The sequence below is a fragment of the Leuciscus leuciscus genome (genome assembly GCF_965113295.1).
Source record: "Leuciscus leuciscus genome assembly, chromosome: 1".
Taxonomy (NCBI): Eukaryota; Metazoa; Chordata; class Actinopteri; order Cypriniformes; family Leuciscidae; genus Leuciscus; species Leuciscus leuciscus.
The window spans coordinates 57,235,024-57,256,589 of NC_138725.1; the positions used below are offsets into that span (position 1 = coordinate 57,235,024).

General features: G+C 37.8%; 2 protein-coding genes across 3 annotated transcripts; both read right to left on the reverse strand.

Moving 5' to 3' along the window:
* Positions 1-7,213: 7,213 nt before the first annotated feature.
* On the reverse strand, positions 7,214-10,334 carry LOC309474390 (uncharacterized protein). Its single transcript, XM_082136951.1, has 2 exons — positions 10,234-10,334; positions 7,214-8,336 (listed from the first exon to the last, which is right to left on the reverse strand). The coding sequence occupies exon 2, from the start codon at positions 8,287-8,289 to the stop codon at positions 7,402-7,404; it is 888 nt and encodes a 295-aa protein (XP_081993077.1). The 5' UTR covers positions 8,290-8,336; positions 10,234-10,334; the 3' UTR covers positions 7,214-7,401.
* An 8,693-nt stretch (positions 10,335-19,027) lies between these two features.
* On the reverse strand, positions 19,028-20,799 carry lrrc3cb (leucine rich repeat containing 3Cb). 2 transcript variants are annotated; one of them, XM_082183156.1, is made up of 2 exons: positions 20,762-20,799; positions 19,028-20,329 (listed from the first exon to the last, which is right to left on the reverse strand). In XM_082183156.1, exon 2 carries the CDS (start codon positions 20,326-20,328, stop codon positions 19,531-19,533), a length of 798 nt encoding a protein of 265 aa, XP_082039282.1. In that variant the 5' UTR covers position 20,329; positions 20,762-20,799; the 3' UTR covers positions 19,028-19,530. The 2 variants fall into 2 exon arrangements, with proteins under 2 accessions (XP_082039282.1, XP_082039281.1); XM_082183155.1 differs by having other exon boundaries at positions 19,028-20,369; positions 20,762-20,782.
* Positions 20,800-21,566: the final 767 nt, after the last annotated feature.

Sequence of the window (21,566 nt, forward strand, 5' to 3'; positions counted from 1 at the left end):
AAGAAAGTCCAAAGGTGGTGTCCATTCCTTGGGCCTGGCATGCAAGGAATTGCAACCAAAGAGGGAATTCACCTTGCTGGGACATTCCCAATTGAGGCAATTACTCACTCTGTATCTAGCCTAACATACTTACATGTAAGTCATGGCGTGCTCCTTACTGTTGTGGGAAGGGAACGCATCTAAACATGGTACAGAGAAAGCAGATGTTATTATGCAATTATTGTCAATGATGGAGAAGAGGTCATATCCTCTAAACTCTTTAGTCAGGAATTTGTCCAGTGCTCAGGGGCCATGCGACACAGCACGTCCTACTTCAGCAAAAAGATGCTATAAACTGCTATCAGCGAACATATGTGATCTGATGCTCAGGAGGCACGTACATCCGTTCAGAAAAAAAGTCCAATGTCATAATTTTTCCCCCTTAATTAGTTCCCTATGTGGTGTTCATTCTTATTTTGGGAAAATGTATTTCACCACTGGGCTGGAAGGTATTTTCTAACTGAAAGGGATTGAAATAGAAACTAAAGTACGTCAAAAACAGCTCAAACAGGGAAAACAATATATCCATAAATATGGAACTTATCTCACTGACCTGATAAGTGATAACTTAACCTAACATTATCGCTCACCAGCCCTTCTCCATATACATTTGAAACATGGTGCATTTAAACAAGGTGATGATTTAAATGCTGTTTTATTGGTTCTCTTAAATCTTGTCTCTTACAGTCCTCCTTAACGCAAGCATATGCCATCATATTTCTCTTATTATCCAACCATTCGTGCTACGGACATGAATGAGACATGTTCATGAAGCTTACTGAGGGTTAGGCCACCATAGCAACGCCCTAACAACCACCCAAACATATGGTGATGAGGTTTGCAGGGAAGCACCACTCACATTTACTTCAGAAAATATATAGTTTGTACAGGATAATGTTTATTTTTTTTATTTTTTTGTCAGACATTGCACGTAATGCCACAGAAGTTAGACCTTAAAGCAGGGCTATGCAGTTTCGGGAATTTATTTGCTGTATTCTCGCTTTTTGCTCGCAGGTTTCTCTATAGAGCTCCCCCTACAGCTTTGGAATAGATATTTGACAACACTGTCGAAAAACTCATTGGCGACTCTCAGACCAGAGGCTAGTAGATCAACGACATCAAAGCAGATCGGACATTCTTTAAAACGTCTTCTTCATTCGAGTTCGAACAGCGTGAGGGAGCGCAATAACGACAGAATTTTTGCAGATTTTTTTGCCGTAAAGCAATTCATTACATCGCGAGACCTGATTTCACGTGATACTTCCTGCCGCTGAGGCCGGCGGCCCGCCTGCCCAAAGTTGCAAGGTTGGTTTTACAGCTCACAGGCGCTTGGGGGGGTGCGAGACGACCACCATTCAACCCGAAAAAAGTCATATAACTATTCCAATGACTCCGAAGCTGTTCGGTTAAGGTAAAAAAGTTACTTAGTTCACCTTTAATATTCCAAAAAGGCAAGAATTTGTCTTTGTGTGAAAGTTGTGCTAGCCTCTGTGTTTGTCACCAGGGGGCTAGAAATACTAGTCAACCATGTTGACGCATAAGAAAAAACCGCAAGCTCAGCTTTGGAGGCAACATTAATATTTAGGGAAACCAAATACTCAATCACATAGCTGCTATCATCCATACAGCATTAATGCCAGTAGAAACAAAGACAAAAAAGCAAAGTAAGTAAAACCTGAAACAGGGTAGCGACTGTGTTGAGTCTCTTTCCACCGATCTGCTCCTCGGCAGGAATGAATAAAGGAAAGAGAGGAATGGAAAATCACTCACCCTGCAGAGCACATTTGCATTTACGACATGATGGATCTAGAGAATTTATAATATAACAGTCATTCTCACAGTCTCCCATTTCATCTGAAATTAGACTCAAGTAGTTTCAATCTCCTGTACCCTATTCATACAACAACCACAATTTTTAGCTGAGTTCATGACTCAAGGGGAGCATGAATTCCTCAATGTAGACATTTCAGTATGTAGCACTGGGATTTCTCTTAATTATTCTTGTAACACACAATGTAAAACAAAAAGATTGAGGTCTTTGCAACCGGGACAAGGCAGCCTGAGGTTATGCTATTGTCTTTTAGTAATTTAACCTTTTGTCTAGGGTTTCTCTAACATGCACAACATCACACTGCCACATTAAAACACAATGATCTACAAGGTATATATTTATGTAAGCACATTAAAGAGGAATTTGATTCAGATTTGATTCAGAAGATTGTTAAATGTAGATTTAACTAAGAGGTCAAGGTTTGGCTGGTTAGCATGACCCAGTACTAGGCTATATACTTAAAGTATATAGTGTTTGTAGAGTTTGTAGAGCAGAGAATGAAAATGTACATTATAAGAGGATAAAAATTCTTTCACTTCATTGCACTGAAAGAATGAAACCTTTGTGGTACAGTACGTTAAGGATGTAGTCAAGTGACATTACACAACAATGAATGCATTTTTAAAATAGCTGTCTAGAAACATTTAGACAACAAGACCAGTATAAGAATGTAATAGCTGGAATGAAGTATTTCACGACTGTTCCTTTGTAAAGCAGGTCTGCTATGGAAACAAAAGACGTTGAGAAAGCAGGAGCCATACATGCCATACCTGTTGTTGCATAAAACTTGAGAAACATACCATAAACACACAGGTTTCACAGTACTGGTGTGAGAAAAATGATGTCATGTTGTCTTAGGATTAGTCAGATTGTTGAAATATTTCAGATGGCCTAAGTAATTACTTTTAGTATTTTCAGTTTTGTCACCCAGTCAAAAAGAATTGCTTTCTTGTAAAAGTAAATATTAGAATGAATTCGGAACAAAAATGAGATGTGAGAAAAAGAAAGGTAACACGGTTCAGTGAGCTCACAAATGAACAGTTTCAGTATAGATTTAAAGTAGTTGAGAGCTAAAAAAAAAAAAAAAAAAAAAAACGGTTGAAAGTGAGACCATTTTCAAGACCCAAACCTGAAGGGTCACATGCCATCGCTCATGTATCATCATCAAGGTGTCTGGGACCGACCCAGCTTCTATTTTTAGCATAAAGTTGTCTTGTCTCTCTTTCTTTTGCTCTGGATTTAGCTTCTTTCCTTTAGTTAAATAAGTTCTAGTACTCTCTGAGCTCCCTGTTTGGGATTCATAGAGACCCTTTTAAATGTTTTCATTTTTGATCTGGTATATACTTGATGCTTCTTCATGAATGGTGATGCATACACTGTAAAAAAAAATATTGTTTCAACTTAACAAAGTACTCGTGCTGCCTTAAAATGTTTAAATTTATTCAACTTGAAATGTGAAATTATACTAAGTGGATATTTGAGTTAACTAAATGTAAAATTTTACAATTTTAACAAACACTTTATTTTTTAAGTTAAACTTTATGTTTACAGTGTAAACAGTGGAAGTTTATTGTCCTAGAGACGCAGACACACAAACATGCATCAGTAAACAGCAGTTTGCACTAGGAGAGAGGCAGGAAGTGGATGTTCCTTGTGCCGAGGCAAGGAAGGAAAATAAGAAGTTCTTTTTGGCTGCTTAGTGGAAGACAGTTCCCACAGCACACTTCTCAAGCTCTTTCCACACACACATGCGCGGAGTGGATGTGCCGAATTCCGAAACGTCTCAGGGGTACGAGGTCATGACTTTAATGGTAATGGATGACGTGGACACTCCTTCCCACAGACCAAACTCACTGAAAGAACGCACAAACACTCACAAATATACACAAAGTATGAAGTATGTCAATGTGATGGTGACCGCCGGGTCAAGTGGTTAACCAATGAGAAAACCTTTGACCTTGTACAGTGGGTCGTAAATTCCTGGTCAGATTGTGTAAACACAAGAAAGGAACAAATAACAAAACTTAGGTTGATTGTTTAGGGCTAGCCTGACCAAACCACAAAAGAGAGCATTGTCTAGGATTTCTGTGGAACAGTTTTTTGTTTTGGTTTTACTCTAATCACTGAGGTGAAATGGAGGAGGGAAAGTGATGTGACTCTGTCATTATATTCTCAAAGTCTTGGTGTTTTCCATTACTGTTGGATGGTAAAACTGTCCGAAGGGCTGAAAACCTACTTGGCATTGAGCAGATGGATTTTATAACATTTCTAATTGCTTTGCTCAAGGGTACAGAGATAAAACAAGGCATAATTCACAGTTCATGGATGTCCTTACCAAGAATTGAACCTGCGACCTTTGTATTATCAGGCTAAATCCTTAAGCACCACCTCTCTTCTACAAACATTCTGTATATTTTTGTACATTTGGTTTAATACACACAGGGGACTCCAAAAGTCTGAGACAGATGGTTTTATGATAAAAAAACTGTCATTAAAGTAAAAGGGAAAACCACTTTTTTTTTTTTTTTTTTTACTTAAAGGGTTAGTTCATAAACTAATCCATGTGAATTGAGCAATTTTTTTTAATTCACATAAACATTCATCGACACACACATCTGGTAAACGGAAGCTCAAGCAGGCTTGCTTGACGTGCGAGAATCAATGAGGTTTAAATGTGATGTTTGTATGATGTTTATATATGTGATTAAAAGCCTATCTTTATTTGTGTTTCGAAGATGGACGAATGTCTTGCGGGTTTGGAACGACATGTGGGTGAGTAAGTAATGACAGAATTTTCATTTTTGGGTGAACTAACCCTTTAAACTGCATCCTGAAAATAATTTGTAATAGGGGGAAAAAAAAATTGAAACTGTATGTTAGTTAATATAATAGAGAAAAGTGTACTTAATAGCTTAAACAAAACAATATATATATTATAAATGAAAGCAAGTTTTCTTCTGTTGTACAGAATTTATTTTATTTTGAATTGTACCTTTAGGGACACAACAGCTTGTACCTTTAAAAGGACATCTTTGTACCAAAGGTAACATTTTTACACCTTTTTTCTCTGTTGGACTTTAAGTTTTTATGCCGACATGTACTCGTCTCGCACACACAAAAACATTACCTGGTCAGGACAAAATTCTTCTATCTCATGTGGTCTCACCCTGATGACTTTACCAGAGAAACCCACACTTGCCCTGTGCTGACAAATGCTGGAAAAATGCAACACTGGAGGATTTCCAAGCACACACACACACACACACACACACACACACACACACACACACACACACACACACACACACACACACACACACACACACACACACACACACACACACACACACACACACACACACACACACACACACACACACACACACACACACACACACACACACACACACACACACCTCCTCTGCTTTGTCAGCAAGTGTATACTCCTGTTAGTTGGGTTTGCTAAATTGAGGCCCCTGCTTCAGTGTATTACTGATGAATTTTTCATCCCCTTGCTTTTTACTTTCAGTCCTTCCCATCATCCCTAAACTCAGGAAATCAGCTCTACATCACATCAACACACTGTCAAATGCAGTACACAACCGGTATTGCTCTGTGTCTATGTGTGTTAATCTGATCTCTCACAGTTCCAGGTGTAAAAACAAGTGTGAGATGTTATCTAACAAGTGGCAAACAACCCAGAGGTATCTGCATAACCTGATCACTGCGGCATCCCTCATAGTCTGCAGGTACACATATAGGCTACTCAGATGCAAAACACACGTTTGTTTTGTTTCACTCTGTGGTTTATGAAGCAAATGTTTTCTGTTGGAAAGCATCTGACGAGGCAGTTATTATAAGTTGCAAGAGCATTATCAAAGTAAACTGTTGTCTTTTGTACCACATCTGATAATTTCTTAGAATTTCTGTTTTAATCAGACAAGATGCCAGTATGTGAACTATACCATCATGCTTTTCTGGACGAGTGGTTGTCACATGAGCACAAACTTGATAAAATTTGAATTTTAGTCTACTTGATAAAATTCTATGAAAAAACAAAATACATACAGTGCATGCCTTTATTTGCCCCAGTAGCCCCACATAAATGCACTATCACCGCTTCACATCACTGTGGTGATTTCGCCATTGTTTTGTGCTGTAACCTGCAGCTGATTGCTGTCTGAAAACTTTTCTTATCTGTCCCGAGCACAGCGGGACAGCTGCCAATCTGATCTCAGACATACTGAGAGAACACTGCAAAATGGCAGGAAATTCCACTTTGAGCAACTCCCAGCAGCAGCACAGAAGATGCTTTTAAAACCAGGCCATGAGCCTGTTACATAACAGTACAGAAACTTCAACAAAAGGTCTATATTTCTCTCGGGGACAAGAAAAGGAGAGCAAGTTGCGATTTAAATAGAATATGCCAGCAGCAGAATATGTCTGACCAGGACTGAATTACACTTTATTCATATACGTGTGTGGTTCAGGTAAACCCTACATTGGACAAAATGTCAATGATGACGATATCCAAAATCCTTGTTCTTGTGGGGAAATTTGTTGGGCCCCAATGAGGAAAACAGCTTATAAATGATACTAAGTGATGTTTTTTGAAAATGTAAAAATGAAGAAAGTTTTATGTGATGGGTTTAGGGGTATAGGGGGTAGAATAAACAATTTGTACAGTATAAAAATATCCCATATGAAAACACAAAGTGTGTGTGTGTGTGTGTGTGTGTGTGTGTGTGTGTGTGTGTGTGTGTGTGTGTGTGTGTGTGTGTGTGTGTGTGTGTGTGTGCGCGACAAAGATGAATAATGGCTAAAAGAAAAAAATGCTTTATAATAGCATGGCATGTGCAGCTCTTTGTAACTTTGTGACTCTTTTTGGATTGCCATGTTTTGTTCTCATCACAAAGACATGAACTCAAAAGTAAAGTGATTACTCCACTTAGTGGACATAATGGGCAGTGACCTGAGAAATTATAAGAGTTTTAGGAGGATATTTGTAATTTTGTAGATATTTTTATATCCAAAGTTGCTCACAGTACACTTACAGTCAATGTAGTGCAAGGTGGGGTCAAGTTCCTAATGGGCACACATTTTTTTTTTACCTTTTACATTTGCACTTCACCTGTAACCATCAATTATGAATGTGGAATAGTATTAGTATCTAAGCACTTGGTCTTATAGTAAACAACAGCACCAAACAAAGAGAAGATTCACCTTTTTTGTTTTGTCCTTGAGCATTATGACCCTGAAATATGTGTATATTATGAGTGAACATGCATATTGACATTTTATGTTCCAAAGACAGGCACACAAATGTAAAAACCTCACCAAACATTTGTTGTGGTTAAAAATGCTTTATTTCATAATGAATTATAACAAAATCACAAAAGCCACTTGAATTGTGTGTGAGTGTATTACAAAACCCTCAGTGACAATATGCTTTTAAATAACATTACGATTTTCAGTAATTGTGCTTACAGTTGCCATATAGTGGCACAAATTTGATTATTTAAGCTAGAGCGCTATTGGTATGCTATGTACATTTTCTGGCCTCTGTTGCCCTCGTTGAGATTTTTGTTAACAAAGTTGACACCAGCTTTCTGGTACACCTGACAGGCGTCAGAGTTCATCAGTAGAACCATGACTTTGATCTGCGATTCACATCCTTCGTTCAGGTGCCATACGTAGACATCGTTTCCAGTGGTTCCGGCATTGAGATTTACACTGACCTTTTTGAAGCCTTCATTCTGAATCCTTACATTCTCCTGGAAGTCAGTGGATACATTAAGAGCAGTGAGAGCTTTGCTCTTATCGGTTGTGCGACGATACCAGAGGTAGACATAGTCTCCACCAGCACCACGATTGGTGTCTTCATCCACACGAGTGAAGCCCAGATCAAACTTTTGCTTGTCAGAATTGAAGTCAGAAGTTGCTGCGATCTCACAGATGTAGCTCGGCTTCTCTCTCTTCACCCACAGGTAGATGAGGTTATTCGGCGCCCCACGGTTCAGTTCACAGCCCAGTCTCTCCCAGCCGTCTTGCAGAAGAGCAGGCTCTTCTTTGGCATCTTTGCTCACCTCGAGGTTCACAATAGGAATGTCAAATTCAGAGTTGCCGTAGAAGTACCAGAGATTGATGACCCTTCCGCCAACTACTGTATTCAGATTCTTTTCGATCTTCTCATACCCAGCGCTATCAAGACCTTTGCTCATTTCATTTAAGAATGAAAACTGAATCCTGGTCACAGGTCTCATGCCACACTCTTTCTTGTACCAAAGAAAGACCCGGTGGCTACAATTACCTCCACTGATGTCAACATTGATGAGCTGATAACCTTGAGCTCCAAGTATTTCCTCATCGTCCTTAGAGGTTGAAACACCGAGCTTTGTTATTAGATGTTCATTTGCCATTTTAGTTTCTTCAGAATTTTTCGGCACTTAAGAAGTAGGTTAACTTTCTGCAAAAAAAGAAAGGGAACTTGAATTATTTATTGCTTTATGCAGCAATAAGAAAACTACATAAATTCTGTATACATGCATAATATTTCTTATACAAGAACTTCAGGGGCCCTATTTTGACGATCTGAAATGCAAGTATCAAGCGCGAAACGCAAGTAACTTTGTGGGCGGGTCTTGGGCGCTGTTGCTATTTTCCCGGCGGGATAAATGACTCTTGCGCCCGACGCAAATCTAAAATGGGTTGGTCTGAAGTAGCTTCATTATTCATAGGTGTGGTTTGGACGTGAAATAAACCAATCAGAGCGTCATCTCACATTCCCTTTAAGAGCAGGCGCGCTTGTTCTATAGCGGATTGCTATCATAACGGCGGATTTGCCAGGCGCGCGCCAGCAGCGGTTCACAGCCGAGGAGACCAACGTTCTCGTCAGGGCCGTAAAAAACACAGAGAAGTGACATTGGGGATGGAGAAACACACCCAAATTAGCTTCGGTTAAACAGGCGTATGATAATTTGGGTAAATGTGTAAGCTAGATGTATGCTTTTATAATAAACTATCTATCTATCTATCTATCTATCTATCTATCTATCTATCTATCTATCTATCTATCTATCTATCTATCTATCTATCGTAATAATGAATGATTTGCAAAAATGAAAACTGCTGCTTCTGTGTAGATGAGAGAATCAAATATGCGCGTTGTGCACACGCTACATTGATTATGGCCAAGCATATGCCCTTAAAATAGCATATGAATAACATGCGCAACGCGCCACTGACTTTAAACTATTTTTTTTCGGTTAGTGGCGGAATTGTTTTCTAAACCTGTAAAATAGCATGAGGGAACGTTTGCGCCGGAACACGCCTCCTCTTTGCGCTGAACCGCCCTGGGGAGCGCAAGTGTATTTCTTAGTTAACCGACGTGCGTCTGAGGAGGGAAAAGTCCGCTGTGAGCGGGTGCAAAATAGGAATGATACATGCGTCGGTGTTCAAAGTCAATTGCGCTGGGTGCAAGATAGGGCCCCAGAAGTTTTAATGCAATGACAATATTTACAATTTACATATATTAATATATTTTCTTTAAAGTAACTCAAGGTAGGAAAATACTAAATGTTAAATTTTTGTTGTAATAAATATGTTCAGATCAAGTCAAGTCACACTTATTTACTGTAACGATCACCAGCTGGAGTGCCCTTGAGAGCCACCAGAGGGCACTCCACATAAGACTCTCCTATTCACTCACAAACTACAATTCCCATAACTCACTGCCTGGACTCATCATCACTTATCACTGATCACATTCACCTGTACCTCATTCACTGATTGTATTCACCTGTCTCATCCTGTTAGTCTGTCTATTTATACCATGTTCATTCATTCACTCACTGCGAAGTCTTGTTGTACTGTCAGTCTGCATTTCCGAGCGTTTATTCCGTGTTTGTTTTCTGTTTTGACCCTGGACTGTTTATTGGACTCTGTTTATTGCCGCCTGCCTTGACCACTGCCTGTTTACTGGTTGACGAATTTGGATTTCCCTTATTTAATAAAGCTGCATTTGGATCGATCTTCTTGTCTCTGAGCATTCATGACATTTACAGTATATAGAACCTCAGCTTCAGATTTATAAACAGCAAACAGTGTTAATGTTGAAAAAATGATCAATTATGAAATTACTTCAATTTGCTATACAGAAGACAACAGTGTCATTATTCAGTTCAGTTTAGTTCATTTCAGTTCCATAACAATGTCAATGTTATTTCAATGTCAAAGAAAAGTTTTTTTTTTTTTTTTTTTTTTTATCAATTCAGTTATAAAAGCACCTCAACAGAAGGCAATGGTGCCATTATTCAGCTCAAGTCAAATTTGATTACATTCAGATCAATACATTACCAACCTACCAGTAAAGGACCTGGATCTTGTGTGTTGTAGAAGACAGATGTAGGATCTCTTATTTATATATCCTATAACCAGCTTCTCCTCCCCTTGTTATTTCATCATTAACCAACTTATTTCTCAACCCAGCCGGCACATGACTGACCATCAACATTGAAATGTGGTTGAAGTAATTTCAGTTGCCGTTTCAATGGTTCAATAATCAAGTGCTACATAGTTGTGAAAAGGTTAACAAAATACATTTCCACAACTCATGTTGAAAAGTAAGAAACAAGGACGCAATATCAATGCTAATTCAATGTGCAAAATCAAAACAAAATATATAGTGATTCAACCTTGGTCATAAATTTGCATGTGATACTAACTTTTTCCAATAAAAGAATGGGCTGGGGGAAAAATCACCAAAAACTCACTGTGACTTAAAAGACCACAGTATTTTTTGTCATAAGGTTTTTTTTTTTTTTTTTGTAAAGCTGTGGTTTTATATCACATTTGATGATTTTTGCTTCATTCACCCTTAAAATGTATCATCCTTTTTGCCAGTGGGAACACAGGAACGTTCTTACCTGTCCCATAAGTACACAAGAAGTACGCTGACATCACTCATTGTCAATGCAAATCCATTTGACTGAAACCAAGCCATGTACATTTTCCAAGGACGAAAGTGATTTGAAAGTAAAAAATCTTCTCTTTACCTGGTTTTGATGTGCATTTAGTAAATTTTTCCTATTTATTGAATTTATTGTTCCTTTTTATTTGTCTGTTCTGCCCGCTAACAAGAATTCTGCATAAAATTAAGGTGTATTTTTATGAATTCTATAGTAAATGATTATAACTAATGTTTTACTATAGGCCTAATTAACACATTAAAACATTCAAGAGTAATAGATTATACATAGTGGTAAAGCACTTTTTAAATTCTGTTAAAAATCTATCACTTTTCTCACTTTTAGGATAATAAAGAGAAAGTGGGGAAGAGTATAGGCTAAAGTCCAGAAAAATAGAGCAAACATACAGTATAAATATTGTACAGTATCAAATAACATACATAGGCAAGGCAAGTATATTTATATAGCACATTTAATGCACAATGGTAATTCAAAGTGCTTTACATAAAAAAGGAATTAAAATCATCATAAAATTGAAGTCTCATTTCTTAATTTTTTTTTTTTTATGTCTGTACACTGTAAAAAAAAAAAGTTGCTGCCTTAAATTTTAAGTACAATCAACTTGGATGTTTAAGTCATTTCAACTCAAATTACATTAAACTGACTTAAAGAATGAGTTGAATCTTGTATAACGTATAAAAAAAGTTGAAAATTGCTTAACTTATTTTGTTAAAGTTAAAGCAATGTAAAAACATGTGTTGTCCTAATTTATTGATCATCTAAATTTTTTTTGGTGTGTAGACAGATGACACAGCATTATCATTTTTATGGAAAGTCCTGAACAATGGAAAGTCCCGAAGAATACAGAAAATTGTCATCTGATCTACCACACACCACATAAATTTGTATGCTTAAGCACAGCGGGTTTTAGATATATATATAAAAAAATAAAAAAAACATGATCAGGAGTTTCAGTTTATCGACTTCCTAAAAGACAATTTAATACAAATTAATAGCAGTTCAATCATATACAGTATACATATGTATGCAAATGCATAATACGGCTCCTATAAAACATTTATAAAACATTTGTGTGAATCACTTGCATCTGATCAGTAAAGCACAGACATATAAAACCATTTAAAAAGTCAGAGGAACATGGAATTTCCCTGAATTCCATTAAGAGTAAATAATCTCAGGGTTATTAGTCTCACAAAAAAATCGAATCTACTGTATGTAGAACATGTGAATTTTGAAAGAGACATTCTTTAACCTAGGAGTCCTAAAAAAAGCTTTCAAATTTTCAATTGTGTGTCCTAAAGAAATGGTGACCAAGTCTCAGTATATCAAGTTTGAACAGATAGCAATACCTGTACATTTGCATGCTAAAAAACAGATGAACAAATTAAACAAAACTGCAGATTTAATAATTTATCTCATTTCATATTCAGTTTTTGTTTTCAATGGGAAATAGGCTACCTTTTGTTTTACAACTTTTGTTTTGAATCTGTATTGTCAGACGGCACATAGAAAAAGAATGAAAAACAAGCCATTTGTCACAGTTTTGAAATAGTCATTGCCAATAGTCATGCCAATTCATCAATGTCAGTTAACCGAGGCCTATAACATCCCTATAAAATCCACAGTGAAATATTTAGGAATATATATAAAGATTTCATTAATGTGAAAATGTGAATCTGTGGAAAGTAATTAATAAATGCCAATCCAAACTTATGATTATTGAGATATACAGTATTAGTTTATTGGGAATAATTTTTTTAAACCAAAATGGATAGTTTATCAAGCGGTATCTATCTACCCTGGATACTCATTAGCAAGACCAAATAAAGTGGTTAAAAATTGAAACAGGTAAATTTTCATTATATCTGGAGAAAGCAAGTTAATCACATTAAAAGAGCAATGAAAAATGTCAAAGATGGAGGTCTACAAGCCATTTGATTTTATAAATGGAACCCTTAAAATTAACTGGTTAATACAAATATTTTCTTAATAACAATACATTTTTGTTTCATATCCCCAGAGAATTTTTTTTTAAAGTGGGAGGGATACAATTTTTACTTAGATTTGATTTCACTCCACATCGTCTCCCTATCAAACTATCCCAGTTTCATCAGCAAGTCTTGTTGTACTGGAAGCTCTTACAACCATAATTTTACACCACACAAAACCCCAATATGGAATAATAGATATATCACAATAAGAAACAAATCACTGTATAAAAAGGATTGGATGGAGAACGGTATCTGCTCTGTGCTTCATTTAGTCAATTGCAGAGGATGGTTTATATCACATGAGAGTTTCTGTCTCAAGTATGATATAACCTGTAGTCAGAACACATTCAGTTCCATGATTAAAGCTATCCCCAACACTATCATTATGTTTAATCAAAGGATATCTTTCAATTCATAATCCCCCCACCATGGTGTCTCCCATTACTTTTAGTTGAAGGTTGCGATTTCAAAGAAACTAAACTTCCAAACAAAAGTATCAGAAATATGTTTGATAACATTTTATTCCCGGCCTGTGGGATCCTATAGAAACTTGATTTCACAGTTCTTCTCAAAAAATTGCGATATTTCATATCAGAAATTGCAAACAAGTTGATTAACCATTAAGATCAGTTGGATTAAATAATAGACAAATGTATTAAACTGAACAAGAAGAGATGCAAATCAAAAGTTTGATAGTAAGAGCTTTATGAAAGGCAGTGACTGTGAATGAAACACTTATTTTGTGTTGTGAAAAGGATACTTTGTGATTTTGTGTATTGTACTAACACAATTGAAAACATGATGAAATGTTTGAAAAAAGTGCACTTTTGATGATCTGTTGTGATATTAGCACTAAGAGTTTGGAAAATGTACACCTAACTTGTGAAAATAGTACCAAAGCGAATAAAAAAAAAATGTATTACTCAAAAGCTTGAGACTGTGCACATTTTTGCCACTATAGCCACACTTTCACAAAGTCATGAGCAGTAAATGGTCAAAAAGCGGCATCTGATCTGCCACAAACCACCAAGACCTATGCTGAGCACAGCTTGTTTCAGATGTTACAAAATAGGAATTTGTGGCTGATAAGTTAATCATTAACAGAGAAATCAAATTTTCACTTTTGATATTTAAAGGAAGGATAGGCCATTTGTTTTATAAACACTTTTGTTATACTGGATAAAACTCACTTCACATCCTGGTAGAAATCAATAATAGGAGTGACCTAAATATTAAAATATGTATTTTCTGTTAAAGTCTCAGCACCAAAAAATGGTCATCCAATCATTGAATTTGGTCCTAATAAGTCTATGCAGAGTTGTAGACAGATGTCAGTCACCGAGAGCCATAAACAAACAACAACAGCCTTTTACAGTTCCTCCTGAACCAAAACAACAAGCTTATGCTGCGTTCACGCCATGTCGTAACCGTAATTACGAGATAGCAACCCGTGATGTTCTACCAGGTGGAGCTGTTCAAGTCCTCAGACTCGCATTTATGCGTTTCTCTCGTGGAGCTTTCCAGACTCTGCTGTGTGCATTCATGTGTTTTGATGAAGGCGTGGCTTTTGGAAAGCACTCTGAAAGGAAGGTGGGATCTCATGTTTTCCAAGCTAACTTGATATTGCTAGCCACTCCGAAATTGCCTACCCTACCTTTAAGAGGTTATTGTACTATAAAAATATCCAATAAGTTTCAGAACTCAAAACTTCCTCATTACTCCAAAAACAGCATTTATTTAAAAACCAAGCTCTCAAACCAACTTGTTTTGGATTTTGTCTCAGTATGATGTCATAGTTTGACGAAAGACCACCTCTGCAGAAGATCAATGCCTACTTCTACATCATTGCCTCTTTAGCCCCTCCCACTGATTCGCATGTTGGGTATGCACATCATGTCACAGTTAGTGATGGGGAAGTCCAAATCTGTTCTTGTCGCAACAGGCTCTATGCCATAGAGAGTAAAAGAAATGGACACAGCGACCCCATAGACTTCAACGGAGAAAAGTGAAGTCAATTAGAAGCACTCACTTCCTGATGGCTGAGCGTACTGCGCAGACTCAAACTGAACTTGACAACGTAGATGTGACGTGAGCAACCTGTCTGACAGTTGTAAGTCTTCTAGTAGCTGTGCCAAGAGAAATCTGAATCATTCCTTTCCGAATCTTGCAGAGACGGAGAGTGTGAGTAGGAGCTATCCATGAGCTAGGAGCAGGAGTAACTTTATGACTCTCTATGGGCTTCTCCCTTGATTTTATCGGACTTTATGCCTCCACGTCCCCCCGATTGCCTACGAGCTTCTCCTCCTGTCGACACGGTAATGTCTCTACTGTGCAACAGAGAGTCGCGTGGCTATGACGCAATTGTTAGCCTATTTTTTACAAAAACGGCTTCTATGGGGCCATAGCGTAAGATACAAGGAAATGGAGCCTTTTATACATTGTCGTGTTTCTTTAGAAATAAATAATGGACAAATGGAGTCTTTAAACGCCTCAGATGTAAAGTTATTCGCTGTCAAAGTGACGCCAAAATGAATGGGAGTCAATGGAATGTTAACAGCAGGTGATGGCTTGCCAGCCAATGGCGGCCCCCATGGACGGTACGCTTTCCGGGTGCTGGCTTACCCCCTTGCTCTATACACGATCGCTTCCGCGTTTTGTCTCAACCCGCCCAGTTACATCCGGTGCTGCGTCGGAAGCCGTTTTTGCATTCGTTGGAGATAATGGCAAATTACACTCGCTGTTTACAACAACTTCCAGCGGTTAACGTGAATGATGTTAACAATACTGTGAGGCAGTTAGCTGTCACACCTAAGAGTAAGAAAGAGAAGGCTTTCGAGCTACATCGACAACTTTGAGGGTGAGTATTCTCTCATATCATGCAAAATCCTAGCCTGGCAAGCCAGCCCTACATCAAGATGTTAGGTCTGGCAACTCATCATGGGCACGGCTCAATCCGAGGGGCGGGATAAATGGTTGTCTTTCAAATTCCCTCTGCACACAATAGGATAGCGCTACAACCAACCAGAGCGTTTTCCCACCAGTGGAGCTAGTAGATTAAACTTTTGCAGTATCTGGTCGGCAAAACTACGAACACATCTTTTTTAAGAATAACTTAAGTGCCGTTCTTTGTTCTTTTCTCAAAGAAAAGCTTAACTCCAAGCCCTCCAGAGTCGTGGCCAAAGCCGTTTCGAAAGACAGCTGTTCGCCAGCAGCAGCCATTCTTTGTTTTCAAGTAGCAGGGCATTCACACGGAACCGTCACAACTCTGTCATCATTATGTTAAGCCCACCCACCGACTCTATACACGATTTGATTGGCCTGACTAGAGTTTGGTTTTTCCAGCTCGAAAGTCAACGGAGAGTTGCTAGACTACCCTGGCTGCAAAATAAATTTTGCTACCGCTAGGGTGCGTCTAGATTTCTAGGCTAGCAAAATCCGACTAGCGAATCGGTTTCTAAAATCGTTGTGTCCGAATTTTATGAACGTTTTGCCACTAGTACTCTTCGCTATAGAAGGCGCTATGCGGAAGTAAAGACGCTGGCTGAGATTCTACCGGAAATACGTCAGCACCATTCGTGCATAGAGCAAAAAAAGAGAGACTTTTTTTAAAGTTGTATTAAATGGTCTGAAAACAAAACAGGGTTCAACTGTCTAAATATGTTCACCATGGTCCATTAATAAAGAGTATCAACTATATAATCGCAATAAATGTCACTATTGCTTTGTCTGATACAGATCATTTGATATGTGCTCACTTTACTTTTAAAGCCACAATATGTAACTTTTTTGCTTTAAAAATAGCAAAAATCACTATATCTATGTTATATATATTTTTTAGTTGTGTACTTACATTATCCCGACTGTTTCCAACAACTTTCAAACCAGGAGAAATTTGTAATTTAATTCGAGAAACGTCCCGTTTCTTTATTTCCGTTTTGTCGCCGTCAATGGCGTCATATCCGCGTTGTCCCTGGTTTCCGCTCGTACTGCCATGGCAACCAGAGCTATGAACCAGAGCCCTCTGATAGTAACCAAAGCGACTGACGGTAGTTCGCAATGTCTATTTGCACGCTGTTGTTGTTTCGTTCAAACATTATGGACCATGGCAAGCAGACTTTGGATACAAAAGGAGAACTAAAACGAGAATCAATATCAGCGCTGTGTTTTCGAGATGCCTAGAGCTCCCATAGACAGTATATAAACGAGAGCTCCACGTCCGAGACTTCGACCGCTTCTACACGTAACGTTACTTTATTAAACAGGTGAGCACATTTACATAAAACTAATCAATGTTATATAGCTCAACATGATGAAATGTTAGAATATGATCTATATGTTATTCTAATGTTGATATAGCTTACTGCTAGACTCATACAGACAAACTAACACATACATTTCAACACATTCAAATGCAGTTTAGTGTGATAGTGTAATGTTAGACCAAGTGAAACAACGCTGCGTTACCTCACAAGTTTAATTTGCCTAATAAACTGACCTGTGACTGTGAGTAGTAATTCTGCACTCGCGTGTAACGTTAGTTCGGTAGAATGAAATGTCCATATTCCTAATGCGGGACTCGCGTCGCGTGTGGAGCTGATAGCTGTCTCTTAGCAATCCCGAACTGCTTCATATCACAGTCATGATAAAAGCATCGATGTATTCAGTCATCCATAAACATTATTAGATCCATAGATTAGATCGGTCGGCTTGACGTTGACGACAAGATCCATAATTCTTAGCAAATGTTGCGTCATCAAACTACGCCTTTGTTATTGTAAATTGGTTAGCGACCCCTAGTGGCGAAAAATTCCATACTGTACGTTTAATTTACTGCAAATTTTGATGATAGATGAATATAAGAACGAACAATGGTCATTCATTCATAATTAGTTTACACGAAACACTGTAAGTTATCCTGTCAACTATAACTGCATTAACTACAAGTTATTTGCCGATAAAAAGCTTAGGCTATGTAATGTGCATTAATGTATCAGTTGGCAAATGTTTCAACTATAATGAGATAAACACTTTTCTGTAGCGTCTTTGTTTCAACACTAATATAATGTAATAAAATACAATACTACCTTACAAATCCACAATAACAAACAACTATAAATACAGATAATTAATCCTTGGTGTATAGGTTCGTTTTCTTCTGATTTGGGTTCAAACTCACTGATTGCCATTTTTTAGCATCAGAAGTTTTCAAAACAATTCCACATGTGTAATGGCGGGGATGTTGAAATACCCAATCATAGCAGTGAGCGTTGCGGCACACCTATCAAAACTGAGTGTTTCAAAGGAAGAGGTCAAAAATAGGATAGAAAATAGCTAAATTACTTCTAAATTAGGATGTTTTTTGTGTAAACATCTTGCTAACATCATAAGTGGACCTCAAAGAACATTATAAAACTTTTTTCCAAAAATGCAGTTCATGACCCCTTTAAAGCACATTAATACAGCAGTTGATTCATATATGAATGGAAATTCATAACACTGGGCACCTGAGCTCTTGCTGTCAATAATTGACAATAAAATTGTGAATCACTAAAGCAGCTGATTAGTAAAGCAGAGACATAAACCATTCAGAAAGACTCAGCTACTGGGTCTAAAAAATCATGAAGACCTTAATAAACATATTCAAACATTAATATTAGAAGCAGATGCCACTGATGGGGAGCAGGTGCTGGTCCATCATGCCTACCAGGCCCGAACTGCTGTACATCTGAAGACTGAAGGGTTCAAGCTCTTCCGTCTGTATAAGATAGTTTAATTTTGAGTGCAAATGTTGTGTAGTTATTAGGTGTAATCTGAATCCAACTCTCGCTACTTGTTAAAAGTAGACATCTTAGGAGTAATTCAAGTCATATGGGCCTGCATAATTTTGCAACCAAAGCCCAGATCAGTATTTCTATTTCAATACAGTATCAGTATTTCTATTTCAATAGATACAGTATGATAAAGGTCCTGCACATAATCTCATTGTTATTGGAGTCTCACAAAAACCCACGATGGGCTCAAATCTAATATACTGTATGTACAACATGTGTGTCCCATTTTGAAAGGCACATTCTTTAACCTCAGGAACCCTATTTTAATAAATAAAATAAAATGCTTTTGATCCGGGCAGTAACATATTTTCAATTGGTCTTGTGTCCCAAAGAAATGGTTACCAAGTCTCAATATATCACATTCTCAGTTGTTTTTAATTGCTCAGATTGTTCATATTTCTATAAATAATGGCAATCACTTTTTAATTTAAAATTTTTATTACACTGGATTATTAACATCTTTCAAATATGATGACATTTAAAAGAGTGATTTACACTATTGTTCAAAAGTTTGGGGTCACTAAGATTTTGTATTAATTCTCTTATGCTCACCAATCCAGCATTTATTTGACGAAAAACACAATAAAAACAGCAATACTGTGAAATATTATAACACTTTAAATTAACTGCTTTCTTTCTGAATACATTTCTTTGATGAATATCAAGTTCAAAAGAACACCATTTATTTGAAATAGAAATCTTTTGTAACATCATATAAATCCTTTACTGTCACGTTCTCTCTGTATTTGGTTGTTTTTTATTTAGATCTTTTATACAGAAACATAAAAAGAAAAAGAAAAACCAGTGTGATAACTAGGTATGTAATTTTAGCCCTGTTATTCATAAATGTGTTACAGCCTGGTGTTAAGTGTCAATGACTCCTCATATCTGCCCTGCCTGTTGGGCAGAGACTTGAGATACTCGAGGTGGCGAATTGCATCTTCTTGGTTGTGCTTTACATAGCAAACTAAATAGGATATAACCATTGTAAACCAGCCAAACATAGTTATGAGCATAGCCACATCAGTGGTCCTCTGGATTGCTGTGCAGAAGTCAAGATCAGTCGCCACCAGAATGAAGGGCATACCTTGAGCCTCCAGCGCTTCAGGTTCAGAAGTGTTGCACACCACCTCAGTGAAGGAGGAGGGATCCAAGAGCAGCTGTGGCATAGCCAGCTGCAGACGACAGTCACACAGCCAGGGGTTATGAGAGAGGTTAGTCTGGGCTCTGAGGTCGCCGAACGCCTTGGGGTCCAGGGTCTCCAGCTGGTTAGAAGAAAGATCCAGGCTGCTCAACGAGTCTGCAAGGTCTTGAAAGGCTCCAGGCTCCAGGTAGGCCAACCTGTTGTGTGAAAGATCTAATTTGAACAGTAGTGGGAGCCCTATAAAGGCATCAGATGGTATGGTAAGCAGCAGGTTGTTGTCTAGGTATAGATGCTGTGTAGTGTTCGGAAGGTCACGTGGCACTGCAATCAGGTGCATGTCACTACAACGGACCACCAGCCCGCCGTCGACACTCTCCGAGCAGGCACAGTCCTCTGGGCATCCGATTTCTGCTTGGTGGCTCAGACACACATCCAAGACGTGGAGGAGGAGGAGGGTTAAAGTGAGAGAAAGGCAGCTGGCCACAGCTTGACAGCCCATAGGCATACTGACAGTCCCGAACATCAGGAGGAGGAAGAGCACATCAGCTCAAAACAAACAGGAAACAGGAAGAAAATAACAAGTCATTACAACTGACACCCTGCTATCATTATGCTTGCTGATTGTGGAGTTATTTTGAGGATGAATGGGCACTTGTTAGGTTAATTACCACCAAGAAACTGCTAGTTTGTTAGGGCATAAACTTCTGTGTTCTTCAGATGTAGAGGAACGAGTTGGATATAATAACAGAAAACGGTTGATAGATATAATTTATGCCTTCTCTATTTTGGGGGGGATCAGATAATAATTTTTTTAAATACACCACTAATCGCTCCTCAAGTCCGTTAATGTATACCTATAACAATCCATAAATTCAATAAAAATGGTTTGGATAAGCTTGGGAACTTAATGGGGAAAACATGTAAAATAGGCTGTTTACCTGAGAGAAAAGATGAGAATTCGTAACAATGTTGTATGTTGTTGTTCACAATTTGCCTATCTGACTCATTTTGACTGATATCCTCTGTCCCTCGGAATGTGAACGTCTCTTCATCACCAAAACAACGCATGTGATGATTCCATCGGCATTATTCACAAATGAAACGGATACGAGTCCATTCCTGTCTTGAAGAGCAACTTGATCGTAGAAAAGCCTCTCTGTTCCCATCTCTCCCTCAGTTCTGGTTAGTGTGTGTGTGTGCGTGTGTGTGTGGTTTTGGAATACCGAAGCTTTCCTCACACATAACTGAAGATAACCGACAGATGGCGCTATAAGTTAACGGGGAACATCTGTCGATGGTGTTTGACCTTACTTGACGCAGCACAGTCAAATCACTGCAGTTCACTTTACAAGTGATTTATTAATACTATTATGAAATACATTTTAGCCTAATAAGATCGTAAATGTTCAGTTTACTGAAATACATTTTAGCCTAATAAGATCCTAAATGTTCAGTTTACTGTTTATATTATATAATAAGTAACATTTATTTCATAAAAGTATTAATAAATAACTTGTAAAGTGAACTGCAGTGATTTGACACTAATGTATCGTGTGCTGCGTCAAGTAAGGTCAAACATCATCGACAGATGTTCCCCCCGTTCACTTATAGCGCCATCTGTCGGTTTTCATGTGTGAGGAAAGCTTCGGCTCAATAATAAAAAAAATAAAAAAATCTCTTATATAAACTATTAACAATTAGCCTAATAATAGCTGAATTAAATAAATAAAAAACCTAGTATGT